The sequence below is a fragment of the Mustelus asterias genome, chromosome 15 (genome assembly GCF_964213995.1).
Source record: "Mustelus asterias chromosome 15, sMusAst1.hap1.1, whole genome shotgun sequence".
Classification (NCBI taxonomy): domain Eukaryota; kingdom Metazoa; phylum Chordata; class Chondrichthyes; order Carcharhiniformes; family Triakidae; genus Mustelus; species Mustelus asterias.
In genome coordinates this window covers 85421957-85443802 of record NC_135815.1, presented here as the reverse complement: position 1 = coordinate 85443802, position 21846 = coordinate 85421957, and the positions used below count along the sequence as shown (strand labels likewise).

Below are 21846 nucleotides of genomic sequence, written 5' to 3'. Positions count from 1 at the left end.
CCCCCCCCCCCCCCGCCAAGAGGATCGGGCACAGAGGTGGTGGGGGGTACCTCCTGGACATTGGCAGGACCAGCCCGGGCCCCCTGGCACAGCCTAAGGGGCAAAGTGCCAATGCCCAGGGGGCACATGGGCATTGCTGAGCATCAAGCAATGCCAAGGGGACGGGGCCTAATGGGGGCGGGCCCCAGAGGAGATCGGTGCCACTCTGCAGTTGGGGGCCGAGTGACAGAGGGAGGCCAGTGATCGAGGCTGGGCATTGGGTTAGGGGTCAGCCTGCTTAAGCGGGGTGAGGGTGAGATTGTGGGGGGGGGGGGGGGGGGGCGGGGGGAAAGAGGAGATCCAGGCTCTGGTTGGATATGTTTGGTGGGCCAGCAATCGGGCCGTGGGGGCTCTGCAAGTCAACGATGCGGGGGTCATAGGGCTGGCCAGCGATGGAGTTGATTAGCCATCAGGAGACCTGCAGTGGGGGGCCACTGTGCATGCGCCGATCTATCGGCGCATGCGCAGTGGCCCCACACTGCCGGCCTCCTGATCACTGGCCAGCTCCATCACTGGCCAGCCTCGCATCACTGGCTTGCAGAGCCATGGCCCGATCGCTGGCCCACCGAACATCTGGCCAGCCTCGATCTCCCCACCCTGTAGTCACAACCCCCCCCCCAGCAGGTTGAACCCCCATCCCAATGCCCAGCCCCAATCACTGGCCTCCATGCCTCTGTGCTCACGTCGATCTTGGCGCTGACAGATCGGTGCATGCGCAGTGGCCCGCTCAACGCAATGCTGCCAGCCTCTCCAGCGGAAATAGCTCCCACCCACTGAATTTGAGCGTAATTTACACTGAGGCACTCTGCAGCACAGAGTGTGGGAGCTTCGTTTTGAAACTCCCACTGGTTTTTTGAGCAGGATTTACTTCAGTTTTTACGCAAATTAGACACTTCGAATTTTTTGGGGTGAAAATTGCCCCAATCATCTTTCTGTTGGCTAGAAGGACCCATAACTCACCGTCTACTAAAAGACTCAGAATCCCTAGTGCAGAGGAGGCCATTTGGCCCATCATGCCTGCACTGACAACAATCTCACCCAGGCCCTACCTCCCTAACCCCACGTATTTACCTTGTCAGCCCCCCTGACACGAAGGTGAAATTTAGCACAGCCAATTAACCTAACCTGCACATCTTTGGAGTGTGGGAGGAAACCGGAGCACCCAGAGGAAACCAACGCAGACACGAGGAGAATGTGCAAACTCCACACAGACAGTGACCCGAGGCCGGAATTGAACCTGGGTCCTTGGCGTTGTGAGGCGGCAGTGCTAACGACTGTGCCGCCCTTACGTATGGTCAAAAATCCACATCACAAGCCTGCCCATAATCTTGCATGGATGTGGAATGAACAAGTTCAGGGTACTTCTGAATTTGTGGTTTGGCGACATTATTCAGCACTTTAGCTTCAATATTTTGAACTCAGCCATTTCAGCCAAATGTCCTTTTCTGTCTATTCAATTTCCTACATCCCTTGTTTCTATCTACTGTCTCTATACCTGACCCTGGAAGTACTTCCTGTTGATTTCTATTGCCTAAATTGGGAAAGCTGTTCCATTATGACACTGACGTTTAACATAAATGAGCGGAAAACTAAACCTTTTTTCCAAGGCTTTACTTAGTGCAATAAACTGGAAATAAAATAAAAACCTGATTCCAACAAGGTGAAGATTACTTTTCTACAGAAGGGCAGATTACATAAATCTCTTCAACAGCTGAACAATCAATAACTGTGTCACAGAAGACATGGCTAATCCTAGATGATAGAAGTTATAACATGCAAACGTGGAAGGCATTTAGAATGGATGAGAAGGGAGACAAATAAGAAAGTTGAATGCGAGTATACCTGGTGCATGAGGCACTCTGGGAGACTAGGGTGGGCAAATGAGCACAGCAGTAAAATAAAACAATGGCAAGATATTCTCCTTGTTCATTTGTGTTCAATGAGAAATGGCTCAGGTGATCATTTGGGGTTTGCTAAAGACTTATCAAAGAAATGACTCATTACCTGACAATATTAGAGAGTGAGGAACATCAGGTAGCACTGACAGGATATGAACCATGTCTTCAACTAGCAATGTCTAAAAGCATCAACTCAGAGCATTCCAGGTACATATGCACCTCCACTATAAACTTGTATTTATTTATGCCTTTAGCGCAGCAAAATGTCCCAAAGTGCTTCATAGAATCATTATCAAACAAAGCTCAATACCAAGAAACACAGATATTAGGACAGATGACCCAAAAAAAAAGCTTGGCCAAAGAGGCAGGTGTTAAGGAGCACCCTAAGGGAGGCAAAAGAGGGTAAACAGGCAACAGTGTTTTAGGGAGGGAATTCCAGAGCTCAGGGTCTAGGCAGAAGGCACGGCCATCCCAATGGGGAAGCAATTAAATCGGGGATGCATGAGAAGCAAGAATTTCAAGGAGCACAGATATCTGAGGAATGTAGGAAATTACACAGCTAGGGAGAGCCAAGGCCATGGAGAGGTTTGAATACAAAAAGAAGAGAATTTTAAAGTCAAGATGTTGCTTAACCAGGAGCCAAGATAGTCCCAAGTAGATCAGCAAACCTGGGATGAAGGGTGAATGAGACTTTGTGACTGGGGCATGGCAGCAGGGTTTTGTTAGAACTCAAGGTTACGGAGGGCGGACTGCGGGAAACCAGTCAAATGAGTGTTGGAAGAGTCACATCCAGAGGTGACAAATACATGGGTGATAGTTTCAGCAGCAGATGAGCTAGGGTGGAGTCAAATGGTTTTAAAGAGGTGGAAAGGAAAAGTCTTATTGATGATGCATGTGTAGTCGTAAGTTCATCACAGGTTCAGTCTCAGACAAAGTCAGGGAGAGGGATGAAGTCAATGGCTAAAAAATGGGACTTAATAGGATGGAGGGTTATAGGTAGGCCTAAAAGGTAGGGATATGTTCGGCACAACTTGTGGGGCCGAAGGGCCTGTTTTGTGCTGTAGTTTTCTATGTTTCTAAAAGAGAGATTGTGGCAAGGATGAAAACTATGGTTTCACTTTCCTCTAGTTTTAGTTGGAAAAACCTCTACTCAGACAGTACTAGCTGTCGGTGAAGCAGTCGGATAAGTTAGAGACCGTGAAGGAGTCAAGATGGTTGGCAGTGAAGAGGAACAGTGTCAGCTGTAGCTCAGTGGGTAGTGCACACACATCGGAATCAAAATGCTGTGGGTTCAAATTCCACTCCAGAGACCATGTAATGAGGTGATGCCTTATTAATTTGACATTAAACCATTTTGCCCTCTCAGGTGAGGATTTTTCCCCCCCAAGAAAACAGGGTGTTTCTCCCAGTCCCCTGACTAATACATATCCCTTAAATCACATCTCTAAAATATACAATACTTTTCACTGTATGCTAATACATGCTACATTAATAAATCAAATATACGATTTTGTCAATATTGCATTGCTGTTTGTCAGACTTTGTTGCTTGCACAAGGGCAGTTCCATCTCCTGACATTACAACAGTGACAGTGGGCGGGACTTTTCGGCTTTGCTTGGCCGAGACTGGAAATTCCTGCCCGAGGTCAATGGAGATTTCCATTGTAGGTTCCTCGCCCGTGCCCATTCCATGGTGGGCGAGATGGTAGAGTTCTGGCCTACGTGTCCATAATACCTGCAGGTAAAGGACACCTTGAGCTTGAACAGGAGTGGAAAATGTGGTAGTAAGAACCTATAAAGGGCAGAACACCATGGCGGGTAGGTGAACACAACAGATCAACTAGACAGCTATTTTAAATATAGTTGGTGGTAGAAAAAGAGTGATAGTTGATCCACTATCATTAAACATTCTGTTGATGTTCCTGTCCCCACTTGGGTCAAGGATGTGTATGGGACAGTCTCCTTGTGAAGGCTGAGCAGAATTGTTAATGAGGTAAATTGCTTTCAAACTTGCTACACTCCACTGTCTTCATCTGAATAAAAGTAAAACACTACATCTATCAAAGTCAAATCCTGAACTACATTCTCTGTTCTCACCTGTCCTCATTGTAATTTCACTGGTCCAGACTCTGAACATGCAGGTCTAATAGCAATACGGTTTCATAGGCAAACTACTGAGAAGTACAGATTTTGGGCAGAGATAGGTGCAGGATAACTGAAGGTTCACTCTGCCTAATAAACATTAGGTGGAAACAAAAGATCTCCTGAAACCCTTTAAAAGCACCATCTAAAATGTTAATACTTAATCAGTCATAATTTCAGTAATATGCAGTCAGTTATATAGGATGGATTAAGAGAGGGGGGGGGTGGAGAGAGAGAGAGTCATCAATGGATAGGATGTTGCAGCAGTTGCTGTATTTACAGCACGACAGGCATTATAGCGATCAGGACCTGGCAGTAAGTTATTGGACCAGGAGCAGCGATAACACAATTCTCTGTTAGAGAAGGAAGTATTCAACATCCAGAACTGTGAACATAACCTTGTTTCTGGCAATTGAATTGGTAGCAATGTAACATAACTGGCAGCTGAGTAACGTATAGCAACAAACTTCAGAGAGAAGTCCGACTTAGAGAACTTAAAACAGGAATAGAATTGCCACCTGCTATGCCTCAAAAAACTTCCACAATCTGATCTCAGTATATCACTTGTGAGTCAACTTGGCTCTATTCCTTGTACAGGAAGAGTTGCAAAACTTATTTGCTGTTTAATTAAATCTCCTGCTGATTAAATAGACTATACAAGTTTCTCATCTATGTTGACGAAGGACTCAACACTAAGATCCTCTGGCAGTGCTGAGAACTAAATGGATTGTAATGATTTCCCATCCCTCCACCCATCTTCACAAATGCACTCATGGGCACAAAATTACAAGATGTTCTGACAAGGATTTAACACCTGGGAGAATAAGCAGTGAGATAATGTGTGACAATGCTCTAGTTACAATCCAGCCAGGGTTAATGTACAGGAAACTTGAAGGGTCTACTTGCAATTAAGGGTCCTGAATGAAATGAAATAGGATAGCCTAATCAGGACAAGCCTACAGCATAAAACAATCTGCAGTTTAAAAAGTGACATTGAGGTAGTACCACCAGTATGGCTCAAATGGAAATTGTGACAGTGATGCCAAGCACTTGCAATACCTCAACTCAAGTAAGAGGTCATAAGAAATTGTGGGAGGTTACTCAAACCATTATAGCTGAGCACAATCCTCTTCTGAACCTGATACCTGCCATATATGCACATTTTCAACCCTGTTCATTGGATATTGATCAGCAATGGGAATCTTGACTGATTTCCCCTCTATTCTCAGCCACTGGATGGTATATGAAGTGGGAGCTCTGGCTAGTTTTCCCTTTTAGGCCACAAGCACTTATTTATTCCTAGGATTTGGACTTCAGTGGCATCTTTAGTATTTATTGTTCATCCCTACTTGCCTTCAAGATGGTAGCTGCAGGCCCTCTTCCTGAACTGCGACAGACCTATTGGTGAAGATATTCTACAGTGCTGTTTGGTAGGGAGTTCGAGGATTTAATTCCAGCAACAATTGAAACATGTCCAAATTAGAGACTTGGAGGGACAGAGTTACAGAGGTGATGGACTTTCCCATACATTTGTTTGCCCTTGCCCTTCTGGATGGTGGAAGTCTTGGGTTTGTGTGGTACTGCCAAATGCTTGGCTACTTGCTACAATACATTTTGCTGATATTAAGGATGAGTCAAAAGACTTGCTGCTCTATATAGTTGGTTAAACTCACTAAATCATAATGGTAGTCTGCTCTCTTCAGCTCATTCTCAAGCAAGTTAATTCTTACAGACAGATCAGCATTTAACATTCTATTATAACTGTGGTAAGAAACAAATAAGCTTTATTAAAACTACGAGCACTTATCTGCACTTAGATTGGTAGATCAACATGTCTACCCATTCGCTGTTTCCAGTTGCACACAAATAAATGTAAACATACGAAGAATATTTCAACACCAAGTATCGTGCTAGCCTCCGCACTTACCTAAATCAGGTTTCAGTTCAGTCGGCAAGCTTAGTTTTCTTGACATCTTCGCTGAAAAAAACCCACAGAAAGTTAGGTTTAGGCAAAATGATACAAACCAGTACTGAAGCGTGGAGTCATAAACTGATATATTTCCTTGTCGATTCATGACCACTTAATACATACTGCAGGGTTAACACAAGCCAAGATTCCAATATGAGATTTGCCAAACACCTGCCCCTTTGAAGGGTTTACCTTAGAACACAAAGATGGTTTCCAAACACCATTTTTGAAACTCAGCATATCACTCCACCCCACTTCAATGAAATACAAGACAATATCAGCAGCAGCCAACAACTTGCATTTAAATAATGCCAAGGCCCTTTAAAGGATCAATCAGAAAAAAATGTTTGAGCCACATGAAGAAATATTACAACAGGTGAACAAAAGTTTGACCAATCAAATAGGTTTTAAGGAACACCCGAGAAGAGGAAAGAGATTTAGGGAGGAAATTCCAGGTATCAGCAGCAGATGAGCTGAAGTAGGGTTGAAAGTCAGCTTTCATTGTGACAAGAGAGGAAGTTCAGCTCTAGATCAAACTGGATGGCAAGATTGTCAATAGTCCAATTTAGCCTCACGGCTTGTGACCAGCGAGAGGGATGGAGTTAGTGAATAGGGAACAGTTTGTCTCTTTGATCTTCTCCATACTACACTACAGAAAATGCTAGATGTCAGACAAGTAGGTTGACAAATCAACAACAGCAGTGGGGTGGTTGAGAGTGGTATTGTTAAAGTAGAGCTGGGTGGCATCACTAGATATGTAGAACAGGAGGTCATTATTTCTGATGACACCAAAGGGCAGCTTCTTGGGGGATACCAGAGGTAATGGCACGGAAGTGGATGAATAAGCCATTGCAGATGATTTTCTGGCTATGACTGAATAGATAGAAATAGAACCAGTGTGGACTATACAGGAGTTAGAGGTGGACGATGCAGTTAACGGCCGCTGATAGGTCAAGTGGGTGAGGAAGATAATTTAGCACTGTGACAGTCACAATGTCATGTGATTTTGATGAGGGCTATTTCAATATTGAGGCAAAAATGGGAATCTGATTGACAGGATTCAAAAATGGAGTTGCAGGAAGAATTGAGATGACAACACATTTAAGCAGCTTTGAGGGGAAAGAGATGCTGGAGAGGAAGCAGCAGTTTGCCAGTACAGAGGGAACAAGGACTTTTTTGGTGGCGTTGATGACAAAGACTTGGAGTATGAGACAGCACCTGAGGAGAACAACCATCAACAGTTAATAGGGGGGGGGGGGGGACAGGAAGGGAAGTTGGATGGTCAACAGTTTGATGAGAATAGGGTTAAGGGAGAAGGTAGGTTGCATGAACAAGGTGAGCTTGTAGAGGACATAAAGGACGATAGATGAGTTGTTGGGAGATAAAAGGTGGGGGGGGGGGCAGTGTTGGGGCGGGAGAGGAGAGAGAGGGGGTATTTAAAAAGACAGTTTGTAATGGAGATGAGAAGCCACTGACTATCTTACCATTCTAAGCTAATCCTGGAAGAGTAGACAATTTTGCAGAGGAGAACAAGACCAAATAGTGTTTTATGTAGCCCTGTCAGATCTGCCAATGTATTGCCAGATCAGCTGTCCAACAGCAATTTTCAAATCTGCTATCCATAGACTTTACTCCAAAGCTGGTTCTCCTTCCATTGGAATACAAAGGTAGTTCTTTCAATTGTATTTGGAACTCAACAATATCACCCTATCAGTAGAATGTAAAGCAGCTTTTAAGTTTTCTTTGGAACTCAATCTACCCTTATCATTGAAACACAAGGCAACTTTTGCCACAGTATTTGGAACTCAGTAATCTCTCCTTTCCCCAGAATACAAGACAATTGTTCCAGTCATATTTGGAATTCACCAATACCTATTTCCCTTCTATTCAAATACTACAAAGCAATCTTTTATTTACAAGCCATATCCCACATGACCTCCCTCACCCTTCTAATTGGCTGGAAATGTTAACATCTGCATCTCAAATTTTATACTTGTACGCTAAAACGAGAATGGGCCTACCCAAGTAGTAATTGTTAAGGTGTCAGCTGTGATTCAGCTGGTACACTCTTGTCTGAGTTAAAAGGTTGTGGATTCAAGTTCTACTCCACAGAATGGAACACTGTTTAGGCTGGCATTTCAGTGCAGCTTTGAGGGACTGTTGTACTGCCTTTCTGACCAATAATTGAACAGAATTTTCCATCTGTCCTCTTGAAGATAAGTGCAAATTTTCTGCTGTGTCCTGGACAATATTTATCTCATTGCTGACAGGTGTGGCTGTGCATAAATTGTCCGTTTCATTTGTCTACAGTTCAAAGTACTACATTGGTTGCAAATGTTTTGTGGTGTGCAGGGTACATGAAAGGCACTAGGTAAATGCAATTCCTTTTTTCCTCAACTAAACAGCATTAGCTGGCTTTCTTCTGAATCTTGTCTTTTGAAGGAAATCCCCATTTGACAACACATTATACTGATACGTCTTTTACAGGGACTGGAACTGCAACAGATCGCGTAGGAGTTAAATTCCAACCTGCTGAATCATATTAACGGAATCCTCAGATGCCTGCACCCAGGTGCAAATCAATATTTAGAATGGACATGGAGGCACTGGCATATTAGTGTATTGGATAGAAAACAGAATTAACAACAGAAAACAGAACGTGATAGCAGCAAATAAGAAAAAAGCTTTGAGAATGGCCAAAGGACAAGATAAGGGAAAGGATAAAGGAGATACTGCAATATAAAATACCTTAATGACGGCAAGCCATGTTTCCAAGTAAGAAATACAGAATAGGAGGACTGGGCCAAATGGTCCCTCTAGTCTGCTCTGTCATTCAATAAAATCACAGCAGATCTTCTCCCTCACCTCACTTTCCAACCTAATCCACCTTTCGCTGAATTCTCATATTGCCTAATGGTCTAGAATTCTGAGTCTTGAATGTAGTCAATAACTAAGCATATACAGGCCTCTGTGATAAAGACTCAGCGCTCTGGCTAAACAGATTTCTTCTCAGACATAATCAATGATTTCAAAAGGAAACTGGATTGGCATCGTAAAGAAATAAAGTTGCAGGAGCGAGCAGGGGAGTGGGATTGGCTAGAGCAGCTGGGCTGCTATTGATGGGCCAAATGGCCTCCTTCTGGGTCATAAATGGTAACGGCTCAAACCCCTCTAAGAATTTTGTACATTGCACTAAAATCATCTCTTATTCTTTTAAACTCCAGAGAATATAGGCCCATTAAGTTGGACCAGTTAAGTAAACAGCAGGTAGATTTTAAACAGAGATCAATGTAATGAACACTGACATAGAAGGTATGAAAAATGCCTGCACACAGACATTAAGAAAAACAGTAAAAGGATATGGTCGTTGCTGCTGGTTATTCACTAAAAGTTCCCAATCAATATGAAACTTTTCAACAGGATAATGATGTACTGGGATGTTATTCAAGTCTTGCACACATCAGTTGCTGAGATAATGTGCTAAATATAGTTCTGGGCATCCTAACATCACCATATGTTAAAGAAGATTCAGAGAAGAGCAGGAAGTGAGATTCTGGGACTGATTTCTCAATATAAACTAAGAAACTGAAATTAGCATTAGCGAAAAGGTTGAGGGAAGGTATTATTATGCAATTATTTAATCTATCTGCAGAGAAATTGAACAAGTTTGCCTTTCCTTTGCTGTCACGCTGCGGATCACTCAAATTTGTGCCACACCTATAATTCAAAGGCTGATTTTACTTTAACTAAACAAACCAGGAAAATCACAACACGCAGATAGTATGAATTAATAAGCAGCAAGCAGAATGAAAAGTATCAATTGTTGCGTTGGAAAAATCAACATGGAGTCCGTCCAGCAAGAGAAAAAGTTTGAATCAAACATTTTAATGGGATCATTTAAAAATACTTTTACTCTTCAGTCTGCCAAGATTTATAACAGAATTAAAAGATCAGAAAACATATTCAGTTTGCAAATATTTATCGAATTGCTTTCGTATCTTGAGCATCTTCATTAGGATTGCACTAACAGAGACACTGTCATGTAACTATGTAAAATCAGCTGCAGTGCCCTGCACCTGCCCCATAACGCAGTACACACAGGCTCAGGCTGTTCAGTCCGTCGAGTCTGCCCGTAATTTAATGATGTAATGGTTGATCTGCATCTTAACCTCATTTACCCACATTGGTCCCACATCCCTTAATACACTGGCTTTACATACACCTATCAATGTCAGTTTAAAAAAAAAATTCAATTTCATCTTGCATCAATTGAAATATTTATCCATTTCCTATAAAAGGTGGAATGGTCTGTCTCAACCACAATGGAACCACAGATGTCAACCATCATCGATGGGCTGAATGGTCTTTTTGCACTGAACATTTCTACGGTACTAGCTGTGACCAAAATCCCCAGGATTTCCTAGCTTGGATCAATATAATTCTCTCGTTACAGTGTGTAGGATTTTTGCATAATTTTGGAGAACTGTCCATTCTTTTAACACTTAGAATCAAGAACACTCACAGGAAATGTATTTATTACCCCAAGTGTAAGTCAAATTACATCTTTCCACGACGTGTAGTATTTTTTGAAAATCACTTGAAAGCTAAAGGAAGATTAACTTGAAAGCCTTTAAGCTGAAACTTCAGTGACACAGAATTTGCAAAATCTGTACTCTGTTTATATTTAGAAATCCAAGACACTTTCAGCTGTGGTACTTAAAGGAAACAATTTTTCAAGAACTCACTTCAATGTCACTGGAGAGTGAAATCTGAAGACACTTCTTTCAAAATTCTTGCACTGCTGCTGTGCATCTCGCTTCCACTTCTACAATCCAATTGCAAAATTCTCAAACTCCAGAATTATCCCCTCATTGTTGCCAAACAAAGAATCTGCTCTCAGTGCTACCAGACTGCAGGATGTCACTGTGTTACTGAACACCAAATACCTCTTCAATGTTGTAAATTCTCATTCTGCATTACGACAAAACCCCAGGTCACCAAACCCCTGACAACATTCTGCAATTCCACAACTACCCACTCTGTGCTCCCAAGGTGACAGCTTTTGCCAGTGACAACTCTTGCTGGAGTCAGCTCATGGATTGAAGTCCCATTCCAGAGGTTAACACCATAATGCAATACCTTCTCAGGTAGACAAAAAAGATCTCATAGCACTATTTGAAGCATAACAGGAGTTCTTGAAGTCCTGGCCAATATTTAACCCTCAATGAACACCACTAAAACAGATGATATCATCATCAACTCATTGCTTTCTGTGTGAGCTTGCTGAGCACAAATTAGCTGGTGTGTTTCTTACAATGGTACAGATATTCAAAAGCTAATTGGTTGCAAAGCACTTTAACACATCCTGAGTTCTTAAAAGGCATTGTATAAATTCAAGTTTACTTTCTCCCAAATCCCAGGAAACAAATTCCTCCCTTCTGCTAAATCCCCTAACCAAAGGTGTTCCAGGTTCCAGGACTCCACTACAACAATGTCAAAACTTCAGAATCCCCCTTTCATTCTGCTAAGTAACAGAACCGCCACCACAGTCCAGTCAAACCTTTAGAATCCCACCCCAGAGCTTCCAAATTCTAAACACCCTATCATACAATACTAAACCCTTCCCTTTCTATATCCACCAATTACACAACTAACTTGAAAATGGCACATGCTGCCCATCAAGTTACTGTATTTCCTGAGCTTCACCAACAGATAATGGATAAAATCAAATACATAATGAAAGAAACATTTATTCATGAGGTCACAAATGTAGTTTGCACAGAGCAATGGACACTTGGGTTTTCAGATTCTCAAGCTGACTTGGGTTGGTATTAGAGTCCATGCGTAATCAGAGGAAATAGGTACTTTTATCTGGTTTTGGTTTGGTTTGGTTCAATCCAACATATATGGAGTTTAAAATCTAGCTGCCATAAAATCCATGCCCTTGCCCAAGTCCATCCAGGGGAGACGGTGGAAATGTGACTGGACTGGTAATCCAGAGGCCCAGGCCAATGTTCTGGGGTTCAAATCCTATCACAGGAGTTGGTGGAATTTAAATTCAATTCATAATCTTGAATTGGAAAGCATGTCTCAGTAATTGTTGTCAAAATATATCAAAAACATGCAGCTCACCAATGTCCTTACCTTGCATGTGATTCAGACCAATAACGATTTGGTTGAGACACAATTGCTCTCTGAAATGGTGTGGCATGCCACTCAACTCAAAGGCAATTAGGGATGGACAATAAATACTGGCCTTGCCAGCAATGTCCACATCCCATGAAAGAATAAAAAAAAATCCTAGTATTTTGATTGTTTGTGTCTCCAAGGTTTCTGCCTTGAGAAAGTAACCAAACCAATTAATTCAGATATTAGCAACTGCACACGATTTGCTTTATTCTGTAGTTGCCAGTTAACTTTTGAATCTGGCAGGGAATTTGTCAAAGCTAAGAAGCTGGAGTTTTCAGGAACATTTAATGCATTAAGCAGAGCTGTTCTGAGTGAAGTTCACAAAATTAGTTTGAAACTTTCACAAGCTAGGTCAGACTTGTTTAGTTCCCACAATGGCACGAAACAGATGGTAAAAGCCCAGTAAGTGCTATGAAGAACATTAAAGCTGGTTGTTGATTCACGGCCAGGAATACTGCTATGCACATATTATGACTGATATCCCCTTTCAGCTGCTCACCAGCCTGCTTTTCAAGAGGGGATCGTTCAACAGGTTGTAATGCCAAGTAAAGTACACTTTCAACGTGCAGCTTCAATATTTATAAAAGAGGCTTCAAAATAAACTATTATTTCAACATTTATTATGTATAATGCTTCTGAAAAAATATTTAATGTCTTAAAGGAATATCATCCTTATTAAAAGCTAGTAAATAGTTCACATTAATGAACATTTCAATGCTCCTTGAGTTAAGATACATTAATCATTTATGCTGCAAAGCCCCCAGTCCGCTGAAATCAATGAGCAACAATAACTTATATTTAAATAACACCTTTAACGTAATAAAATTGCTCGAGGTGCTTCATAGGAGGAGCATTATAGAACATTATAGGACACCGAGCCACATTCAGAGATATTAGATCAGATGACCAAAAGCTTGGTCAAAGTTGTAGGCTTTAAGGAGTGCAGTTATGTTGGAAGGTTGCGGGGCTGTAGGTGATTAAAGAGAGAGGAGGAGAGGCCTGGAGGGATTTCAAAAACCAGGATGAGAATTTTGAAGTTGAGGCGCTGCTTGAACAGGAGCTAATTTAAATATGATCACAAGGGTGATGGGCGAGGGTTAAGACATGGGCAGCAGGATTTTAGATGACAGCAAGTTTATGGAGGGTACAACGTAGGAGAGAGAGCAGCTGTGGTGGGCTGAAATAGTCAGGTCTAGAGGGATACAAAGGTACGGATGAGTCCATCAGCAGCAGACAACAGTGGGGACAAAGTAGGGCAATTTTATGAATCTGGAAATTGTTCGTCTTGATGATGGAATGACAGCTCATCTCAGGATCAAATGTGACACCAACATTGCGAGCAGACTGGTTTAGACTTGCACAAGTGGCGAACGGAGGAGATGAAGTCAGGACTCGGGAAATGAAGCTATAAGTGAGTATTCCCAATAGTTAATTGGAGGAAATTTCTGTTCATCGTGAATGTCGAATAGGCACAGTCTGATAATTTAGCAACTGCAGAGGAGACAAGAAAGGTGGTGAGGTAGAACAACACAGATAGTTAATGGGTGCTGTCCCTACTTCTTCTTCTCCAGACTAAGATACTGTTAACCTAAAAGCAATATCTCAAGAAGGCCAGCTGTTTCTGCTTAGTCCAGACAAACATTTGTGACCTCAGCCTATTAAAGAGACGAGGTTATTTGACATACCATTTCCTCTGGCTAACCATGAGCAATTCCATGGGGGGGATTCACTAGCATTACATATCCAACACATTTGAAAAGTTTGTTAAAAAAGCTAAACATGATGATATATTGAGGTCTGACCAGAGATGCAGAGTCCCACTATTCTCACGTGACAAATCATTTCACAATTTATACAAGAAATACTACAACTTACCACCACTGATGAGATATCTGCCACTGATATCCTGAGTGTAAGAGTGGAGACAGAATATAATTATTCAGTCTCTACTTAGATAATGTATTTACCTGTGAGGACTAAGACTTGTATAAGTACTCAGAAAATAGTGCATTTTAGTCATTTTGATTGTGTTTACATTCCAGTTCTATTGATTATTGACATTATAAATAATTAATGGAGTTTTCAGTATTTCTCATGGTGAGACAGGGGTATGTTTTATAACGAATGGAATATTTGTGGTCCAGTGAAAAATGCCTTATTTTGGTGCTATATTACTCAGTAAAAAATTATAACGAATAGCAGGTAAAAATAATTGCATATAGAATTTTAAAAAGGCTACAATTCTAAAGGGGATGCAGGAGCAAGGTGACCTGGGAGTATCTCTGCTCAAATCAGTGAAGTTGGCAGGACACATTGAGAAAGCGATCAATGAAGCATATGGGATTTGGGGCTTTATAAATAGGAGCAGTGTTAGATAAAAGTAAGGAAGTTGTGATGAATCATAAAACACTGGTTCTGCCTCAACTGGAGTACTGCGCCCCATTCTGAGCACTACACTTTAGGAAGGAATTATTGCAAAAGTATTTGAGAGGGTGGAGAAAAGACTTACGAGAACGGTCCCAGGGATAAGGGGCACCGGCTGCATGGATAGATCGGAGAAACTGGGGCTGCTCTCAGAAGATTGAAAGGCGATTTGGTAGATATTCAAAATCATGATGGGGAGAAACATCCCTGTTTGCGGGGATGTTGGAAACGCAGAGTATTCTGATTTAAGGTGATTGGCAAAAGTAGTAATGGCAACATGAGGAAAAACATTATTACACAAGTGGTAAGGATCTGGAATGTACGGAACGTGCAGTAGAAGCAGATTCAATCAAAGCTTTTAAAAGAGAATTGGACCATATTCTGAAGAGAAAGAAATTGCAGGGCTACGGGAGATGCAGCAGAGTGCGACTACATGAGCTGCTCTTAGAGAGCCTGCATAGACAAAACAGGCCAAATGGTTTCCTTCCGCGCTGTAACCATTCTATGGATCCAAAATAATGAGATCAAATTATACATTACATAACAAAGAAGATTCCCTTTTGGTTTGATCAAATTTGTAAACTTAATAAATTGCATATAAAATATTACACTATATACTAAAATCTCCTGTGGCATTGCATAAAGGAGTCAAGATGACATGTTTTTGGATGTTGACCAAGGCCATTTAAACTTTGGTGTTTTAATTGACACTTAGCTGAGCTTCTGACCACTCATCATCTCTATTATTAAGATTGCCTACTTCCAAGTCTACGACAGCCCGTTCCTGTCCCACCTTGGTCCATCTACTGCTGAAACACTAATCCTTTTGCTATCTCCAAACTCAACTACTTCAATCCTCTGCTAGCCAGCCTCCCATCTTCTATTAACTCAAGCTCATCCAAAGTTTTGCAGTCTATATCCTGACTCGTAGCAAGTCTGGCTTCTGTTGACCTACATTGGTTCCCGGTCTAGCAATAAGTAACAGCAGTTTTGGAATTCATATCCTTGTGGTCAAATCCTACATTGGTCATACCCTTCCCTATCTATGTAACCTCTTCTAGCCGTACAATTGTCTACACCTCTGCATTCCTTCAAATGTGGGTTCTTGATTTCCGTTGCCCATCCATTGGTAGCTTAGTCTTCAATTGCCTATGCTCTAAGCTGGTATTCCCTTTCAAAATATCTTTGTATTTCTATCCCTCTCGCAATTGTGATAATCCTTTAAAGCTACCTCTTTGATCAGGCTTTCCGTCACCTCAACGAACACCTTATGTGGCTCAGTGCCAATTAGCAGCTTTGGTCATTTTATTAGGTTAAAGTTGCTAAACAGAAAGTTGTTATTTTGCTAAAACTGGTTCCCAGCTGATGACAAAGAATTGGTTGGAGGACTGGAGAAATGCTGGAGGCGATTGGAGCAGCTTTGGGAACACAATGGATCTCTATGTGGAACGTGGTTCTGCACATGCAATGGAAAGTTGAGGAGGGAGAGAGAAAATTTGGTATAGAAGCTCAGCAGGGAAGGACGTAGTGCCCCTTCATAAGCAAACTAGGAGTGAGACTTCTGGTAGATTAGCTGGTATCAGAATAAAATAAGAAGTCTAACAACACCAGGTTAAAGTCCAACAGGTTTACTTGGTAGCAAAAGCCACCAGCTTTCGGAACAGGCTGTTCCTTCGTCAGGTGGGTGGGAGTTCAGATCACAAACAGGGCACAAAGACACAAATTCAATTTACATGAATAATGATTGGAATGTGAGTCTTTACAGCTAATCAAGTCTTAAAGGTACAGACAATGTGAGTGGAGGGAGCATTGAGCACAGGTTAAAGAGATGTGTATTGTCTCCAGACAGGACAGCTTGTGAGATTTTGCACATCCAGGCAAGTTGTGGGGGTTACAGATAGTGTGACATGAACCCAAGATCCCGGTTGAGGCTGTCCTCATGTGAGGCCAACATGTTGAGGCCGTCCTCATGTGACTTCATACTGTGTTTACCCCAGTCCAATGCCGGCATCTCCACACCAGAATAAAAACCAGGGTGAAGTCACTTCAGAACAGAAAAGGTGAATTGTATACTTAATTCAGAACTAACTTTTCATATACGTAAAAACCTGATAAAAGATGTACTTTGAACATTATAAATTTCTTACTAAGAATATCAAGCAAGTAGGATTAAGGATGAGAGAATATGTTCCTTGATTGAGTCATTTAAATGGCCTCCATCTAGATTCTATCTTTATATGTGAACAAGTAAGTTTGAAATCAAGTCAAGGGGAAAATAAATTGGTTGAAGCCAAATATTTTATATGCCCAAATGAAGGAGAAGAATTCAGATCCAGTTATGTATCTAGATACATGTATAAATATGACTGGTTTAAGTGAGATTTTACTGCACTAGAACATTACAAGGACTGGCTGATGTGCAATATGATTTTAAAATCCACCAATCTGTGACAACATTTTCAATTTTAAACCCACATTTACAGTGGAAACTGCTAACGTAAACTTGCCAAGTTTTGATTACATCCTCCCCAGCAATGCAGCCCCATTACGTGTGAGCAAATGTTGTACAATATGGTGTGTTTACATCAACAGTTTTCAATATGGATTATGGACATAGCAACTTATGACAAACATAAAAAAATGGACTGTACGAATGCAAGATGAGAACTGAATTATATCTGTGCGCCCTGGTTCAATTATCTCCCATCCTCTAACCCACCTGAGCTCACGACTGTACTTGGTCTGACTCCCTGTATGCAATGCCAAGAGAGATCAACCAGCATAGATTTATATTACAGTTTGAACACTAAGTGCCACATATTCTGTTGCAGCTTTCCAATAGACATATGGCTACTCACTGGGAAGCAGGAAGTGCTCTTCTGTTACCAGTATTTAACAATTTGGTAGCACTGATAATTTTCATTTCTTGCAATAATCAGTGCCGTGAACCATATGGGCCGCACGGTGGCACAGTGGTTAGCACTGCTGCCTCACAGCACCTGGGACCCGGGTTTGATTCCCGGCTTGGGTCACTGTCTGTGCAGAGTCTGCACGTTCTCCCCGTGTCTGCATGGGTTTCCTCCGGATGCTCCAGTTTCCTCCCACGGTCTGATAGACGTGCTGGTTAGGTGCATTGGCCATGCTAAATTCTCCCTCAGTGTACCCGAACAGGCGCCGGCGTGTGGTGACTAGGGGATTTTCACAGTAACTTCATTGCAGTGTTGTAAGCCTACTTGTGACACTAATAAATAAACTTAAAAAAAACAATTTCTACCAGAGAGATCCTCACAGTGGAGATCAATCACCTCGTCTGAAAAGGGGCAAACCATCAAATATCAAGCAGTAATATCATCTACCAATCGACTGATTTAAAACTGAACTAAATACACACATTTAAAATGTTATACCATTTGAATTGTTAGGAAAACATTCAATCAATAAATTGGTTTCACAACTGTTGTATAGGATTGCGTTCTATCAGGTACCTGTAAAGTCATCTGCCTATAGATATCCTATAGAAAATACTAACATCTTCATTAATATAATTATTTTGATTAAAAAAGCAAGATCTGGGAGATAAAGCAATTAAAATAGTTCATCTGTAGATCAGTCTGCGTTCAGTCTGAGATTACAGCGATCCCTACTGAATAAAAAGTGATCAATCACAATCATGCACTGCGCTCCCAGATCAGAAACAGCCCAAAGCACAGTGTGGATTAGAAAAGCCACCCCAAGCAAGGTGCTTTGATTATTTGTTTGCATTTTGGTTAGTGCTTCAGAAAGAAAGGCATTAGCAAAATATGGAATTGTCACATCATACCTATATCAGACACTACGGTCTTGGAAAACTTTCTGCTTTTGTTTTTCACTGGAAAAGCATAATGTTTTATATGTAAATCAAAAGAAAAATACTGAAACAGAAGAAAAATCTGAGAACTGAAATGATATTGTACAATAATACTATACCCCTTTCTATAAAGTTAGGCATTTTTTGTTCATCTTCAGAATTGCATGAAGAAGTAGAACCTACACAGGAATACATTGACAATATATTAAATAAAAAAACAGCACAAACATTTAATCTTCCTCCAACTTAATCTAGGTTTAAATATGCAAGGTGCAAATGTGCTTTATTTCATTCAGACCCATGTCAAGGCACTCTAATGAGATGCCCATGTTTCTGCACACTAGGACACACTTCAGCAATTCAGAAACAACCCCCCCCCCCCCGCACCATTCTGTTTCTCTCCCTGCATCAAGGACAATCTGACATGCATTTTTAGAACTTACTTTAAGCATCAGCATAAGCCACTTCCAATCCAGTCACCGGACGTTCAGATACAGTACAGTACAGATACCCCTCAAATAATCATGCATTTTTATTGCAAAAAAACCCCAAACATTTCTCTGCTGAAGGGTGAGCCTACTCAGAACATTTGGTCTTTTATCAGCTTCTCCCATTTTACTTGGGGTTGCCACAATGCCGGTTGATTACCCTTCTCCATTTCCTTCTGTCAATCACCCATTCTTCTTCCAGTCCCGCTGTGTTTAGGTCTCCTGCCACTGTATTCTTCCATATGCTCTCAGGCTTTCCTCCTTTCTGTTTGTCTCATCTCCATCACGGATCTCACAACATGTCCTCCTTCTCTCTGCAGCATACGACCATACCATTTCAATCTCCTCTTGGCTACTTTCTTTGTTGCTTCCATAATCTTCACTAATCCATTGATGTGCTGGTTCCTGATCTCTGCTTTTTCGTTAGAACATTTAATTACAAGCTAATCTCAAAAATGTAACAAAAGAAGCTGTGTTACATCTTTAAGATTAGATCAAGATGTGGGGGACCTTTAATCACAAACACTCCTCTCCTGAAAGCACTGACTCCTTGTCTGTTACAGTCCAGCAGGAACCATCTACTAGCTTGTCCATTTGCTCATCATTCATGTGGGAGACTCAATAGTGAGAACCACCAACAGCAAGTGCCCTTTGGTTATGAGGGATGTCAGCCACCAGCTTGATTCTTCCTTGGCATGATATCTGCACACAAATATCTCCATCAGAGGGTGCTGACTAACCATCAGGAGGTCATGAGGTTCATTAACTCAATACTGTGAGAATCAAACCTGCAACTCGTGATCTAAATGGTGAGCTGTCTTAATCAGCTGAGGAACAAGAGAGATGCTCTGTAAATCTAATTATTAATCTTGGAAGGAATACCATTCACATTAATTTGCTGACTAAAGCCAATAATTTTTCTAAATAGAAAGCCTCCCTCTGCTACCACTTGCATCAGAAGCAATGGGTGAATATGCTCAAAGTACTCAATATACTGAGTAGATTGAGTATATACTCAATATGCTCAGAGTGGTGGGTGCCTGGAACTCGTTGCCGGGGGAGGTAGTGGAAGCGGATACAGTAGTGACTTTTAAGGGGCGTCTTGACAAGTACATGAATAGGATGGGAATAGAGGGATATGGTCCCCGGAAGGGTAGGGGATTTTAGTGAAGTCGGGCAGCATGGTCGGTGCAGGCTTGAAGGGCCGAAGGGCCTGTTCCTGTGCTGTAATTTTCTTTGTTCTTAGTTCTAAAATAATTCTAACTCCAACATCTCGGTTGCAGATTCTTGCAGCAATCAATGATTCTCACCAGCCAGTTGCGCTTGGGTTGCAGCAGTGTAGTGTTTATGTTCATTGGTTGTGCAAGTTCAAATTCACACCGCCCCTTGGCAGTTTGAGAATATGAATTTTATTTTAAAACATGGAAATAAAAGTGGTATCGATAAAAGTGACCATGAACTATCAGACTACTGTTAAAAACCCAATGCGTTCACTCATGTTTTTAGGGAAGGAAAGCCTGCTGTCCTGGTCTGGTTTATATGCAAGTCAGTCAGTGTCAGAAAAAGATTGGTTAATATGTCTTTTCCATTTTCAGAAATGCAAAACTGCTCTGCTGGCCTCTGCCATTTCTTATCTTTATTATTTATTTAACAGCAATAGCTCCAGTAAGAGTCAACCCATCATGAACCAGTACACTTAACAGAAATGACAATGTCAGGAACACCAATCTCCATTGAATCTCACTAGATCTGAGCATACAAGTATAACACAGCAACATACATCATTTGTGATCAGAGATGCACTATTGCCTCTGCAGTTACACACAGACATACACATTTTAATTCAGCACTAATCATAAACTGAACGCAATGCAACATATTCCAATATAGCTGTAACATTGTACATACATGTATTACAGATGAGACATTAAGCCAAGGACAGTATTACGGTGGCAGAAAGGACGTTTGATGAGGACTTGTCTACTGAGGTAGTATGGGCTGAGGTTAGAAACAGGAAAGGAGAGGTCACCCTGTTGGGAGTTTTCTATAGGCCTCTGAAAAGTTCCAGAGATGTAGAGGAAAGGATTGCAAAGATGATTCTGGATAGGAGCGAAAGTAACAGGGTAGTTGTTATAGGGGACTTTAACTTTGCAAATATTGACTGGAAAAGCTATAGTTCGAGTACTTTAGATGGGTCAGTTTTTGTCCAATGTGTGCAGGAGGGTTTCCTGACAGTATGTAGAAAGGCCAACAAGAGGTGAGGCCACATTGGATTTGGTACTGGGTAATGAACCAGACCAGGTGTTAGATTTGGAGGTAGGGAAGCACTTTGGTGATAGTGACCACAATTCGGTTGCGTTTACTTTAGCGATGGAAAGGAATAGGTATATACCGAAGGGCAAGAGTTATAGCTGGGGGAAAGGAAATTATAATGCGATTAGGAGAGATTTAGGATGCATAGGTTGGGGAAGGAAACTGCAAAGGATGGACACAATTGAAATGTGGAGCTTGTTCAAGGAACAGCTACTGGGTGTCCTTGATAAGTAGGTACCTGTCAGGCAGGGAGTAAATGGTCGAGTGAGGGAACCGTGGTTTACTAAAGAAGTTGAATCTCTTGTGAAGAGGAAGAAGGAGACTTATGTTAAGATGAGACGTGAAGGCTCAGATAGGGCACTTGAGAGTTACAGGTTAGCCAGGAAGGACCTAAAGAGAGAGTTAAGAAGAGCCAGGAGGGGACATGAGAAGTCTATGGCAGGTAGGATCAAGGAAAACCCTAAAACTTTCTATAGGTATGTCAGGAGTAAAAGAATGATTAGGGTAAGATTAGGGCCAGTCAAGGACAGTAGTGGGA

General features: G+C 41.6%; 1 protein-coding gene across 8 annotated transcripts in view; it reads right to left on the bottom strand.

The window, feature by feature from the left end:
• The window catches only part of stxbp5a (syntaxin binding protein 5a (tomosyn)), a 182721-nt gene that overhangs the window by 22816 nt on the left and 138059 nt on the right, over positions 1-21846 (bottom strand). For 4 of the 8 annotated variants that reach the window (XM_078230233.1, XM_078230236.1, XM_078230234.1 and 1 more), the window contains 3 exons: positions 18627-18686; positions 18481-18528; positions 6006-6056 (listed from right to left, as the gene is read on the bottom strand). In XM_078230233.1, coding sequence (XP_078086359.1) covers positions 6006-6056; positions 18481-18528; positions 18627-18686 — 159 coding nt within the window. The remainder of the gene's footprint in view (positions 1-6005; positions 6057-18480; positions 18529-18626; positions 18687-21846) is intronic. The other 4 variants (XM_078230235.1, XM_078230239.1, XM_078230237.1 and 1 more) reach the window with 1 other exon arrangement.